This window comes from Trachurus japonicus, chromosome 14 (assembly GCF_045865225.1).
Source record: "Trachurus japonicus isolate A0001 chromosome 14, Traja_1.0".
Lineage (NCBI taxonomy): Eukaryota > Metazoa > Chordata > Actinopteri > Carangiformes > Carangidae > Trachurus > Trachurus japonicus.
The window spans coordinates 4,698,093-4,712,292 of NC_140920.1; the positions used below are offsets into that span (position 1 = coordinate 4,698,093).

The 14,200-nt window shown below is 43.9% G+C and overlaps 1 protein-coding gene across 2 annotated transcripts in view; it reads right to left on the reverse strand.

Moving 5' to 3' along the window:
- Positions 1–6,496: 6,496 nt before the first annotated feature.
- Positions 6,497–14,200, reverse strand: part of jade2 (jade family PHD finger 2) — a 185,768-nt gene continuing 178,064 nt past the window's right edge. The window contains exons 13-14 of one of the 2 annotated variants that reach the window (XM_085797159.1): positions 12,706–12,851; positions 6,497–9,528 (exon numbers count right to left, since the gene is read on the reverse strand). In XM_085797159.1, coding sequence (XP_085653285.1) covers positions 8,701–9,528; positions 12,706–12,851 — 974 coding nt within the window. In that variant the 3' untranslated portion in view covers positions 6,497–8,700. The remainder of the gene's footprint in view (positions 9,529–12,705; positions 12,852–14,200) is intronic. The other variant, XM_085797160.1, reaches the window with a different exon arrangement.

The following is a 14,200-nucleotide window of genomic DNA, read 5'->3' on the forward strand; positions in this document are numbered from 1 at the left end:
ACAATTTGACATTTTCTGGGAACTATTTTCAGCTCTGGATTAATATAAAGTTGCTGTTTTCTTTACTTTAGAAACAGTGAAACTACACCGATGTGTTTCTTTGCAGGTTTTGAACAACGATGGAGACGTTTGGCACCGAGGAGTAAGACAACACTCGTTAGTGGAGACATTTTGCTGTTGGTTTTGGTCTTTTCATGGGATTTGTTGACAGCCGGCTTCAGTTATCGCTGTTGCTGGTCTTTTACTGCTCAGTAATGTTGTGAATTTATGTTTTTTTCTCTCTCGTCTGAATAGAAATAAATGTATCAACTAACCACAGAGGGTGAGCTATACTGGAAGTCACGGTCCATGTCTTTGTTATTAAATATTCTTTAACTGAATTGAATTGTTTTCTGGGCCGTTCCTGCCATTTAATGCAAATTCTGCTTTCCTGATTTGATTGTTACAGTTTGTAAAAAAGGAAAATACTTGGATGGAGACCTGGCTGTATGGAGAGAGAGAGAGAGAGAGAGAGAGAGAGTGATAGATGGAGATGAAGAGGCGAGAGGGCGAGGAGGAGGGACGGGCCTGGTGTTGTTTATATTAGCTGCTTGTTAACTTGACTGAGCGGACAGGCTGCAAACAGAACGCAGGGGAAAGAACAAGTTGTACTCTTTCTCTGTCTGCCTCTCTGGCTCCGCTTCAGTAAACATCTCCCTCCTCTCCACTCTTTCTTTCTCCCTCTCTTTCTTTTTTATCCATCTCTCTACTCTCTCTCTCGCTCTCCAGGCCTGAGCAAAGCAACGTTTTCCCTCCTCACACGTACTTCCACAACACGTGCCTGTCATTATTTGTCCTTAAAGCTCCAGATATCCTTTTTTTTTCTCCCTCTCCTTCTTTTACTTTTTTTTCGTCCTCCCCTCTATGCTTCATAAGCGATTTGAAAAAAAAAGAAGAAAAAAGAAGAGAGAGCCACGTGCTGGGCAAGGAGGCTGATCACCGGACAGGAGAGGAGAGAGGAGGAGCTGTGGAAAGGAGGCATAGGACAGGAGGAGGAGGAAGAGAAAAAGGGGAGGAAGAGGAGGAGGAGGTGTTGTTTTTAGGGTTTCAGGATGGACCTGCAGAGGGAGGAGGAGGAGCAAGCAGGGAGGAGGAAGATTTTGGATGGTGCAGGCAGAGTAAGGTGTGCAGTTTGTGCAGATGGGAGCTTTAGTCATAAATAAAATAAAATAAAAAAAAAACCAAACACTGCTCTGGAAACAGAAGTAATCTCACTGTGTTGGAGCTCGGCAGGTGGAGCCAGAACCAGAACCAGAAGCAGAACCAGACTGAAGGAGAAACACAGGAATGTCCATCAGGTTTTCCTCCAGGACAAGAGAGAGAAGTCTAAGCAAAAAAATAATTAGCTGATTCATTAATTTGAGCTAAAAAAGAAAAGAAAGAAGAAAGAAGTTTAAACAGTTCTGATAATCGATTGATTGTTTATCTGGAAAAAAAAGAAAGAAAAAAAAAAGTAAATATTCTCTGGTTCCAGCTTCTTCAATGTGAATATTTTGGAGCTTTTCTGAACATGTTTGGATTTTGAACTGTTCGCTTGGAAGAAACAAAACATCTGAAGACGTCTGGGCTTCGGAGACATATGTTTCACATTTCACAGACCAAAGGATTAATCGTCAGAGAAACCTTGGCAGCCTTATTGTGGGATTACTGTGATTTATGTATCTCTTTTAGAAATTGGCAGGCAGTGAAATCGGTAGTTGAGAAGGACGCACTGTTAAAAAAAAAAAAAAAAAAAAAAAGAGGGCGATGAATGTGAATCATGACATTCCTGTTTCACGTCCCGCTCAGGAACTGTTGAATGTCACTGTCCGTCTCTCTCTCTCTCCTCTCATTTCCTGTCGTCTCACCACTGTCACTGTACAATCAAATGTTCAGTTTCAGCTCCAGATATCTGCTTTTTTTTTTTTTTTTTTTACATACTTCATCACATGTTTCTCATATTCTGGTGTAATGCATCCGACCTTTCCAGTTCAGACTGACTGTATTTTCCTGCACTGATCCGGGGTTTGCCTGTTCGCTACCTTGCAACATGTTGAATGAAAGACAAAGGGCCCTCTGATTCAAACCACTGTGGTTCTTTGACTCCCGACAAATTAGATCTGATTCGACAAAGTGAGCTCGGTTCTGCCTCCACAGCATGCTCTGTCTGAGAGAAACATTCGGATGACTAAAACCTCCAATCTGTGCAGTGTGTCTGGGTTGTGGATGCTGAGACCTTGAAGCCATAACTTTGTGCTGTAACGGAGAGGAGAAGCAAAAGCGCCAGTAAAAACAGAGGAAGCAGATAATGAGTCAGCTTTCTAGTTCGATACGAGCCACGGTGGCCAGCTAAAGCGTTACAAAAGAAAAACAAAACAAAACAAAAAAAAATTAACAGCTTGCAACGGCTTTTTCAAAACACGGAAAATGAAAATGTCTTTAGTAGTAGTAGTTGAACAGTATTATACATTATTGTAGATGAATATAAACTCCAGCGGTAGGTAGGTAGGTAAGTAGGTATGTAGGTAGGTGGGTGGGGTTTGTGTGGCTGGTGCAGGACAGTAAGGCCAGGACTGTCAATGACGTCAGAAACAGGAAGCACTATCACTCTGGATCTGGATTTAGGCAGAACAGGAATTAATTTAAAATTCTCATCGAGATTTCCAGAGGCGATATTTCAAATCTGGATTCTCGTCTTTTTTTTTTTTTCCCCTCCAATGTGCACGGATGAAATGTTTCAGCACTGGCCAATCCTGGCTTCAATGACCCGACGACAGCCTCAAACCACGATTTTACTGGACGAAGGAGCAACCACAGAGGAAGAGAGAGATATTGTATGAACAGTATTCTGATGCCCTTCTGGTCCCCACAGGAAAAACAAAAAAACAAAAACCCAACAACAACCCCACAACAGCGCAACCATCACTTTAAAAAATGCTGAAAATCAAACTCTTTCATCTACCTCAAGAAACACCTGGAATGTAAAGACTGTTTTGATTTTGATTTAAAGGTCTAGTGTGTAAATTGGGAAGGGAATCGTGACATCTAGCGTTCAGATTCTAGTTACCAGCGCTCACTCGCTCAAAACAAAAAAAAGGTTGGCGTAAATGGCGTCTTCCACGACTGAGACCACTGGGAATAGTTCAGGATCATCAAATGATGAGGTGAAGATGTAAACCAGATTACTATATGATATAGGTTATCTGTCAGAGGTTAGGAGTGTTTCATTCCCAATTGTGGAGTTGTTCCGATACCGAAACCAGTATCGGAAATGACTCCAATACTGCCGAAAATGCCGGCATCGGTACCTGTTAGCTCCGTTAAGCCGTTAGCGCCTTCAGCTCTGTTAGCTCTGTGGCGATCCAACATGGCAGCCTCGGTTGGGTGCACCGCCACGTATGTATTTGTAAACAACTCATTCTGAGCTACAAGAAAGCTTTCATTTGTATACGATTGTAATTAGACTTTGGTAAATATGTATTTATGAAAGCAATATTTGATTTTTGCTAATAAAAAGCCAAATAAGTTACACACTGTCCCTTTAAAAAAAAAAAAAAAATTGGACTCGCTTTGTAAAAACCTCCCGGTGTTTCTGTGGGGGATGGATCTGAACTGAGCGACAAATCTCAGAGTTTCCAACATGATCTTTGCGCAGCTGAGGACGTTGTTGTGAGGGTAAACCAACGGCCCGGGCTCCGCCGGTGCAGTGCGGTGCTGTGATGCCTCTTTTTTATTTATTTTTTTATTTTAGGGGAACAGTGTCAGATGACAGCTGCGTGAGTCGTGGGCGAGGGTCCAATTACCTGCAGCGGTTTTTTCTTTTTTCAGATGAAGACTAAAGAATTCATGGCTGTGTGTAGGTGTGTTTCTGACCTGCCATTACATGCATGATGCCCACCAGCTTATTTCTGTGGTGCAGCTTTCATGCCAACAACCTGAGGGTGGGTGGGGAGGGGAGGATTTTGTTTCTGACACATGCACCAGCCCCACCACTCAGAAAACTGTAGGAGAGTTTGTATCTTTGTCCATTACACACGGCGACCACTTCAATACTCTGCCAGGCGAGAAATTACAACGGCCATGACGGATATTAAAGATCGAAAATGTAAAGAGAGAGAGAGAGAGGAGGAAGAACACAACTCTGCATCTGGTTCTCATCTCATATCGTGTGGATATCCGACCTGACAGAGTTGCAAAATTAAAAAAAAAAAGATCATCAGAGCACACACACACACACATAACGGGCCGCGAGCCAACACCCACACCAGTGTAGCCTACCACACAGAGGACAGTGATGCTTTTGAAGTTGCACTCTAGTGGATATTGATAAAAAGAACCTGCAAAAGACTCCAGTCTACAGTATCTACGAAGCGGAAGGAGAGGGCATTGAAGCCACACTGTAAATATAGAATAATAACCAGTTTGTGTTTGCCAAGGCTGCACAATATCTAGGGGAAAAAAAACAAAACAAACAAACAAACATCTGAGCTGCAATTATCAATTTTCCAGAGAAGGTACAACTACGATGCTAAAAATCTGACTAGTAAACGAGAGGATCTTTAGAAACAGCAACTTCCTGCAGAGGGATTTCTATTTCTTTTTTCCTCGCCAGCATTGTGCAGCCTTAGCATTTGCTACAACATGTTAAGGCCGTTACATGTGAGGCCTTGTCTAATACCACTGTCTACAAAGTCAGGCTACTCTGAACATTGAATATTGAAACCATTATATTTTTCTGTCTTAGCAACACATGAATGGTTACCAACCACTCGGCGGAGGAACCTCGTGGGTCGCTATGATACTCGAACCACGTCCTCCCTTCAAAACACAAGCTTTGTTGTTGTAGTTGTTGTTGTCGTTGTTGTTGTTGTGTGTGTTGTTATGGTCAGTTTCCATGCTGATTGTAATACCGGTAGCCAACGTAGAAGTCCAAAAATCATCCACCTGTTCTGTATTTATGCTGTTGTGAAAGTTTGACTGAGGCAAAACTTTGCACATTTCAAAAAAGAAACAGAACAAACGAAAACCCAGACTTGGAAAAACAGGTTTTTTTTTTTCTTTTTACAGACTTTTATGTGGCAGACTAACAATGTGAATCTTCTACGATGGCTACACCTGAAGGACAAAAGGAGACAGACGCAGCGCCGTCACCTGTAATAATACTCTCCTGCTGTTAGGGGGCGTTTCACTCTGAGTAAGCTCATACTTCCTGATGCAGTCAGGACCACATATACATTAGAAAAAAAAACAAAACAAAAACTAGTCATCTTGTACATTATAACCCTGTTATACCAGCTCTGGTGTGTGTGTGTGTGTGTGTGTGTCTGGGTGTGAGCTGTGTGTGTTGTGGTTTCAGTTCAGCAGCATTTGGCTTTTTCTGAAGGGGTTGTTAAAATGTGTGAGTCAACCATCGTCTCTGTGAAACCCCCTCCCCCAAACCCACATGGATGCAAATCTGGGAGAATCCAGGTTCGTTTCTTTTTTTTTTTTAGGGCGCCAGCGAAAGGAGGTTCACACGACACCAAGGCACGGCGCCTGAGCTTTTACAGGGTTTCTGACCGAACCAGGTCCGACAAGCTGTATTTAAAAAAAAAAACCAAAACAAAACAAAACAAAAAACCCAACTCGGACAGCGCTGGCAGAGTTTGTCTGACACGCTCATCTGACATTGTTTATCTTGAAAAAACCAGAGACAGAGCACGGAGAGTGTATGTGTGTTTGTGTAGATAGTAATAGATGTAAATATGCTGCTGCTGCTGCTGCTCTGATACACACATCTGTTCTTTGGCGTGGTCGCTTCAGAAGACAGGTGAGAAGCCGTCCAAACAGAAAAGAAAAAGCCCAAACAAACAGAGGAAGTAGATTGGACTTGCACCTCCATTTAAATGTCTGTTCATCAGACCTGGGTGAAGCAGCCTGAAAAATCACATGTGATGGATTTCAGCCCGACTTGGGTCTCGACTGCAAGAAAGGTGAACGAGTGAAAACAAAGTCCCTTCTTGTAATTGACCACCGAGCCAATATTCATATAAAATCTGACCTGTCTGCCTCATCTGGCAACTCAAACTTGTTCAAATGAGCATTAATTGATTGATTGATTGATTGATTGATTGAGACTATTAAACCCAGGGCTGATGGTCATGTGGTCACACTGAGAGGAGCATGCTCAGTAGTAGTCATGTAGGAGTTCAAACAGTGAAGCTTGCCAAATAAGGAAGTTTCTAGACATACACACATCACTTTATATATATATATATATATATCGTATATGATATAAAATATGTATATATATATATTTATACATATATATACTGTATATATGCATCTACGTCTTGCGTCGCTTTTTCGATAAATTTTTTAACCTTTTATTCTTCTTTTTTAAAAGTTTTTTTTTAACCCCTGAGAATACCATGGACTGCTTAAGTACAAAATACAACTCTCTGAGAGAACAACAAACAGTATTTTTTTTTTCTTCTTAAAAACAAATTTACAAACAACTCAAATCATGAACTTAAGAGCGCAGGCCTCTGAAGCTGATTATTACATCGTCATCATTCATCTAACAGGAGGAGAAATGTGCAGCCGCGGAGCCATCGGTGTGGAGAGCTCGGTCGGCGGCGGCGGCGGCCGTGAGCGCTCAGTGCTGCGATACAGAAGGTGAACATGAAGTATCTGAAGTCTGACTCACTCGTTTTGTCTGTAGCCTGAAGCTTGCACGGTCAAACCTGGTCAGACCTTGCATGATAATCGGGAGATAAGTGACTATTGAAGACGTGAATACCTGGAGATCAAATGGTGTTAACAGTGAGTCAGTGATTGTTTCATATGCATAAAGGCAAAAGGTTTGAGTAAAAGCTGTTTTTCCACTCTTAGGTCATGTGATGACACCTGAGCCAGCCGAGTCTGAGAGAGGGATGTGGTTGAATCTCAGTTACTAAGTGCACATTTGAGTTGTTATGCTTTCTTTCACTTTTGTTTCATCAGGCCGTTAATTGAGGAGAATCTGCAGAGACCAGACACCAGACAGGAGATCTGTGTGTTTCTGTGCAAAATTCTGAAGCATATTTTTTACATGAATGAATGATAACGGATTAAAAAAAACACCCACTTAGCTCGCATGTTACTATTCTATCTGCTGTCGTTGTGGTCGGGCGCTCACGGTGCAGCCTGGACGGACTCTGCGCAGCGATGGCTCCCTCCTTGCTGCAGAGATCTAGTGATGGGGGCATAGAACAGTAGGCAGCTCTTTGCACCGATAGTACGGCATGGCTCTGCTTTGCTAACTGTTGCAGATGCTTTGTTGATTAATGGCAAACGCTGCATTTACATCCTTGTTTCAGGCACTAGACAATTGTTAAGGTGACAAGGAGCCCAATGCTGGCCGCGCTCGGCAGCCGATCCGACTGGATTACCTTTTGGTTTGATTGTTACAAATCCGATTGAAAAAACGACTCATTGATCTACTTGCTGATTGTTTGGTTGATTGAGAAATAGTGTAATGTGTGTGTGTGTGTGTGTGTGTTTGGGTTTGAGGGGAGGCGGGGGCACAGGGCGAGCGACAGAAGGCACAGAGTTTCTACAATGATTTTTTCTCCAAAGATTCAGGCTTAAAAAAAAACAACAAAAAAACAAAACAAAACAAAAAGCTCAGAATTAGGAAGAATTTGAAAGCAGCTGACAAAAGTCAGACCAAATATTTCAACAACGGCTGTGATGTGAGCAAAGGGATTTGCTTTTGTGTCAGTATGTCTGTGTTTGTGTCTCTGTGTGACAATCTGAATGAGCACTAGGGTTGGGGTCCAGCCGTTCAAAAAAAAACTGGAAAAACTGGAAATATGTGTTTTTTTGTGTGGTTTTTTGAAGGTTTTTTTGTTGTTTTTTGGGGAGAATTAAGATTTTTAGTGAACATTTTTGAAACGGAATCATCATGATGAGCATTGACCCCAACCCTGAATGAGCATCTATTATACACACACACACGAGTGCTTACATTACAGCTCTTATGACTCGCTAGTTGTGCTTTTCAAGGCTGAATACATGTTGACCCCATGTCATCCACACACACACAACTCTGGTGTGACACTGTCTTTCCATTGAATATATTCAAGAAAACAAGGACTCGTTGGATGTATCATATGAAGGCCGTAACAGACCAGAAGTGAAGCAGACCCTGAAACCAGCTTGGATAAGAATATTAATAATAATAATAATAATAATGCCCCAAAGTGTTTGTTCCCAGGTCTGGCAGACGCCACAGACACGAGGCCAGAGCAGGGTTCTTCAACGCCAAGAAACAAAATCGGATCTGAAACACAAAACAAAACAAAACAAAAAGACTAAAGGTAACGTTTGTTTCCTATTTGTTGAACGTGTCGCGTCTTGTGGTCGTCTAACAACAAACTACGGTCCGGTGGAGAAGCTTTAACTGTACGACAGGCAAACAGCTACATTCAAATCCCCCCCTCCAAAAAAAAAGAAAAAAAGAAAAAAAAAATAAGAAAGCAGGTCAGAGCTGAAGAGATTTTCCATTGGTAAATGTGACGGGGATTTGGTTGAACAAAGCCGTCCAGCCATGTTGTGTCGACTGGGCACAGATGGAGAAACAATTCGCCAGCGGGACTCTGCTGGGATAATCGTGTGTGTGTGTGTGTGTGTGCGTGTGTCGGTTTGAGTCTCGGTTCTTTAGGATGCCAGCACGCTCCTTCTCAACAGGTCCTCGTTCCCAGAATGCAACTGTGGCAAGCGGAGTTTGCGTCCGCCGGAGCGCGTGTCCGTATCGCTCTGCTCGCCATCAGAGAAGTACCCGTCCGTCTCCGCGGCGTCCAGCAGGGACGTGGCGTCCTTTCCTGTGAGCGGCAGGTCCATGGACTCCAGCCCCCCTCCCCCTCCCCCTCCCCCTCCCCCTCCGCCCCTCCCTCTTGATTTTCCCTGCCGGGGCTGACGGGATCGGGGGCCACTGCCGCCGCCGCGAGTGACGGCCCCCGCCGTGTCGGGGAGCGTGGCCCCCGGGCTGGAGGCCGGAGGCGGCGACGAGCTGGTGGTGAAGACGGACCCGTTCCCCGTGTGGACGCTGTCCCAGGGGCCGCGCTCCTCCGAGATGTGACAGGAATCCATTTTGGAGATGGGCGGCTGCGGCGGCGGGTCCCCCTGCAGGTCGGAGCTGCGGGTCTGGTGGTGGTGGAGGTGGTGGTGGTGCAGGACCCTGTTCGAGCCCCGGGACCTCTCCCCTCTCCGGACCACGTGGCTGGGCTTGTCCTCCACCACGCTGGCCCACAGGCTCTTGGCGGTGGAGGGGCTGCTGGCGGTGGAGGCAGGGGCGGCGGCGGCGGCGGACAGCAGCGACTGCGGTTGGGCGGCGGCGGCGGGGGCGGGGGCGGAGGCGGGCGGATGCCCGCGGGCGCGGGGCTTGCTGGTCCCTCGCGGTTTCCGGCCCAGCTGGGGCGTTTTCCAGGTGGACTGCATGGAGTTCTCCATCATGAGGTTGAGCAGGCTCTCCTCGCCCTGCAGGAGCTGCACGAGAGAAAAGAGGAAGTGAGGTGAGGAAAGGGAATTAAAGGGGACATATCATGGAAATAGCACTTCTTGAAGGCTCTTTAACATATATTTAGGTGTTTGTTTTGCCTTCCAGCCCCAAAATGTGAGAATTAACAAAAAAATCAGTAATTTTCAGGCTCCACAGGTTGAAATCCATGTGGTTTTACGAGCTGTTCCCTCAGTTGTCTGACAATGATGTAACTAGTTTTCAAATTTGCATAACGCCACCCCTACCTGGTATTGGTAGAGGGGGCGGGTCAAGCAGTGTTTCATTTGCATTTAAAGGGACAGGCACTGAAACCAGCCGTTCTGAACAGGGCTGTTTTGAGAGGATGAAAAGAGCTGTGATGTTTGATCCTTGGGGTATTTTGACCAAAGCATGTCACAGACATGTCTTTAAGACAACCAGGGAACTATTTTAATTTGTGGAAAAGGGGCAGAATATGTCTCCTTTAACATATTCTGGGGTGTTTGTCACTAAAATGAGAGTTGACCAAAAAATCTGTAATTTGCAGGCTCCCTAGGTTAACATCCATGTGGTTGTACGTACATACAGTAGGAGGGAGGGACAGATGGTAGTTTGATTAACACATCACGATCCAATTAACTTGATGATTGGATCGTGTTTTTACAGGATTGTCCGTTCCACAGGTGACTGACTTTTTTTTCATTTTTGTGAAACTGCATTACATGAATAGGTTGCAATGAGAGTGTGAAGAGGATTTAGTAAAAAAATGTTCCAGAATAAGTTTTCCAACCTTAAGAGATGAAAGAGATGCGATAAGAGGATAAGAATAAAAAAACAGCTGAATCAGTTCATTCTCCGACGAGGTTTACACTAAATATTCATGACATACTGTATTTGGAAAGTCGCTCATAGATCAAAACAATGTATTTGCCTGTTGCCGAGGGTTTGTGGTTTTTGAACACGCTCACATTCTTGCCTGTAATATTTTGGAACAAAAACTCCCCACCCACCCACCCACCAACAATTCCAACAGCTCATCGGTGGAGGATGTGAGCAGCGACTGTCACATTATTTTGAGCCAGGAAGCGAATGACAGCGCTGACGTCGTCTGACAGCATCTGACACTCTGATTGTTTATGTCTTCATGGGAGGTTTTTTTATTCAAGCTTTTGTCCTTTTGTGTCGTACAAAGGAGCTTTTCTTATTTGTGTCGACCACAGGCCACTGTGACGCTGGAGCCTGTGTGGCTGTTTGACAAAACTCACTGATCACTGAATGTCCTTTTCTTTTCCCCTTGTCTTAACAATATCAGGTTTTCAACATCTCATTCTGTTTTTTTGTTTTTTTTAAAGTTTTTTTTAAAGACCTGTTCCTGTTCCTTTTTTTATTGCTTGTTTTTTTTCCAAAACACATTCCCAAACAATGGCGTTATATGGTGTATTCTGGTCGGAGCCCCCTGCCAATCAATACACAAACACATTCCTGAGGAGAACAGCAGGTCAGCCACAGTGCAGCTCTGCTCCGACCATCAGCGCTCTCATCCAACTCATCAACCCACCGCGGAAATTGTGCAAAACCGACTGCAGACTTCGTTCATATCGACACTCAATCTAAAAGGTCTCGATCAGGGCTGAAATAATTCTAAGTAAAAAAACCCAAACATGCATGGGTGTTGTTTCGAGTGTGTGTGGGTGTGATTCTTTGCCGAGGGTTGGTGACAGAAGAAGTGATCTATCTGCAGAGGAAGCCAAATTATCTTTTGTATTGATTTGAGAAACTGTTTTCTGGATAAACTCACGTTGCATAGTGACATAATTATGATGTCACTATACTGACAATTGTGATTAAACTACAATTCTGCTGCTTGCAGAAGAAAAGCAGAAAAGAAGAAAAGCAAATCCTCTTATTGTTGTTATCCTCCTTATTATTATCTTAATGCATCAGTATAATGCTACTTTTTTGCATCTACTTTCTCTGTGCTTTTGCCATTGCTTTCATGAAAAGAAAAGCAGATGCTATGCAGTTGTTGTATTAAAGGGATAGTTCAACATTTTGGCAAATTCACCCATCATAATCCCTATATTCATAGCAGTAGGTTAATTACCTTTAATTATCGGTGCATGTTGTTTTGAGATCTGCGGGGCAGAGACGTGAGCTGCTCAGTGAACACAATGGAGGTGAACGGTACAGGTCCCCTGTCCCTCATCAAATACACAATCCAACAACTTCTCGTGGAGAAGTTGTGACCTGCACATTCATCACGCTATGAATTAATCATGTAACATTACGACACACAAAGCAAATACTCGGAACTAGGCCTACTTTTGCTTGTGAAATCACTCCACCCAGCAGCCGTGTCTGGAATGTAGTTCCGGCTGCATTTACCACTAAAACAACTTTGTCTCGTAATGTCAAATGATTATTTCATAGCGTGGTGAATGTACAGGTCACAACTTGTCCACCAGAACGTTTTGGAGTTGTTGGATTGTGAATTTGATGAGTTTGATGAGGGACAGGGGACCTGTACCGTTTACCTCCGTTGTGTTCACTGAGCAGCTCACGTCTCTGCCCCGCCGATCTCAAAACAACATGCACCGATAATTAAAGGTAATGAACCTACTGCTACTATAGAGATTATGGCAATAGGCAAATTTGCCAAAATGTTGAACTATCCCATTAAAAACCTCCACATCCCTCTGTTTGTATGGACTAACATAGTTTCAGTCTGTTTTCACCCCTGATCGAGCCGCTGTCTTTGACTTAGAGCAACTTTTAGACCAAGGACTTGATGTGACTTTGGGCGTCGGTTTCAATCGGGGCTCAAAGTTCCTTATTTGGCTCCTGGCACCGGTTTTGTCCACCACTGTAGCGGACTGGGATTCAGTTCAAAAGGTGATGGGCTGTTTGATGCTGCTGCTGATATCAGCTGTTTGAGTTTTGTCATGTCACTGCCAAGACCCAGGCTGCAGCTCCGACTGCTGTAACTGGAGCTGAAACAAAAGTCCACTTTTCTTTTTTTTAACCTTCTTCTCACTAATGAATCAATCTGACTCTGCTCTGTCAACTTAAAGTTTATACTTAATGTGTCAGTGTCATGAAATTCGAGTCATCTCAGAAACAGCCGGGGCATCGTCATCGTCATCGTCAGCGTCCTTCAGGCCTCCTGCTGCTGATGAAGCTCTTACCTGGTCGGAGAGCAGGCTGCCGCTCTTGTCCCCATGCTGGGCACCCAGGGCCCACTGGCTCATCATGTCATCAGCGGTGATCTGAACCGACTGGGCGAGCCAGCTGTCGAACAAAGAGTTGTCCAACGGGAAGGACTTGGACAAACCTGAAGGAAGTGCATAAGGAGGAGGAGGAGGAGGAGGAGGAGGAGGTAGACAGTGAATGAGCGGTGAAGGCAAAAGAAGAGGGAAAAAAATGAGAGGGATGGGGAGAAAGAGAGGAAAACAGACAGGTAAGAGGAGCTGCACATTTTCATGAATAAAAAAACACAGAAAAAGGTTGCTGTGAAAGTGTCAGAGCCGTCTTTCAAATCAAGAAGTTAAAGAAAAAAAGAAAAGAAAAAAGGCATGAATAGAGCACGAGCACGGCGGCTTTACGCAGCCGCGGCACAACAAGACTGTAATGCCAAACCTTAAATCCCACAGAACTGGCTCCACTACACTCAGTCACTTCACTTCATTCAAAAAAAAAAGAGCCACTTCAGTTCATAACAGAAATAATTGAGAGATTTATTTTCTTTAAAACCGGCTGAAGTGAAGTGAAGTGAAGCCGCTCAAAGAGAACGACTTTTCCCAAGTTTAACCGACACAAAGCAGGAAATCTTAAATAATCAGAAAATAACGTCAACCTGATGTGATCGTAAGAGAGAGAGAGAGAGAGAGAGAGAAGAAAACAATTTGACACATTAACATTTACAGTAAATATCAATGAGCTCCAAACAATAATAAACATTTAAACCCATTTTACAGCAGGAATCCTGTTTCCTGTCACTGTGTGATCCACACTCTGCTCTTTGTACAGGACCGTCTCAGCCCAGGACTGTGTGTGTGTGTCTGTGCGTGGGAGGCTACAGACAGAGCTCTGTGTGTGTGTGTGTGTGTGTGTGTGTGTAATTAGGAGATTTTCATGGCTCTTCTTCTATCATTGTGTCTTGTGAAAGTGCTGCCAATGCTCCGTGAGTCTGTCTGTGACATTTTATTCTTTTCTTTTTTTTCTACTCACACACACACACACACACACACACACACACACACACACACACAAACAGACGACTCATACATACACACAATGCAGTAAAGAGTGAGGCTTAAGAAGAACAGAAGACGGGGGGATGAAGGGGGGGTGGAGGAGGATCCATAAGCCTATACACTTCTTCTTCTCTCCTGTTCCCACAGAAGAGGCTGCTCACTTTTTGGCTCATCCTTCTTTCTTTCCTCACGTCTTTTACATCCTCTAACACTTGAAATCAATATCCAATATTTATCATCGATGTTTAGATTACAGAGTGTTTTTTTTTTTTTTTTTTTTACAGCTGATAAAAAAAGAGAGAGGAGATCCAATCTGAAACTGGTGCCGACTACCAGGACCCAAACTGACTGATGTGTTCAGACAGAAAAGGGAAAAGATAGTTTTTTGTTTTCTCCAACCTTACACCACAAACTCAAAGGTTCGCCC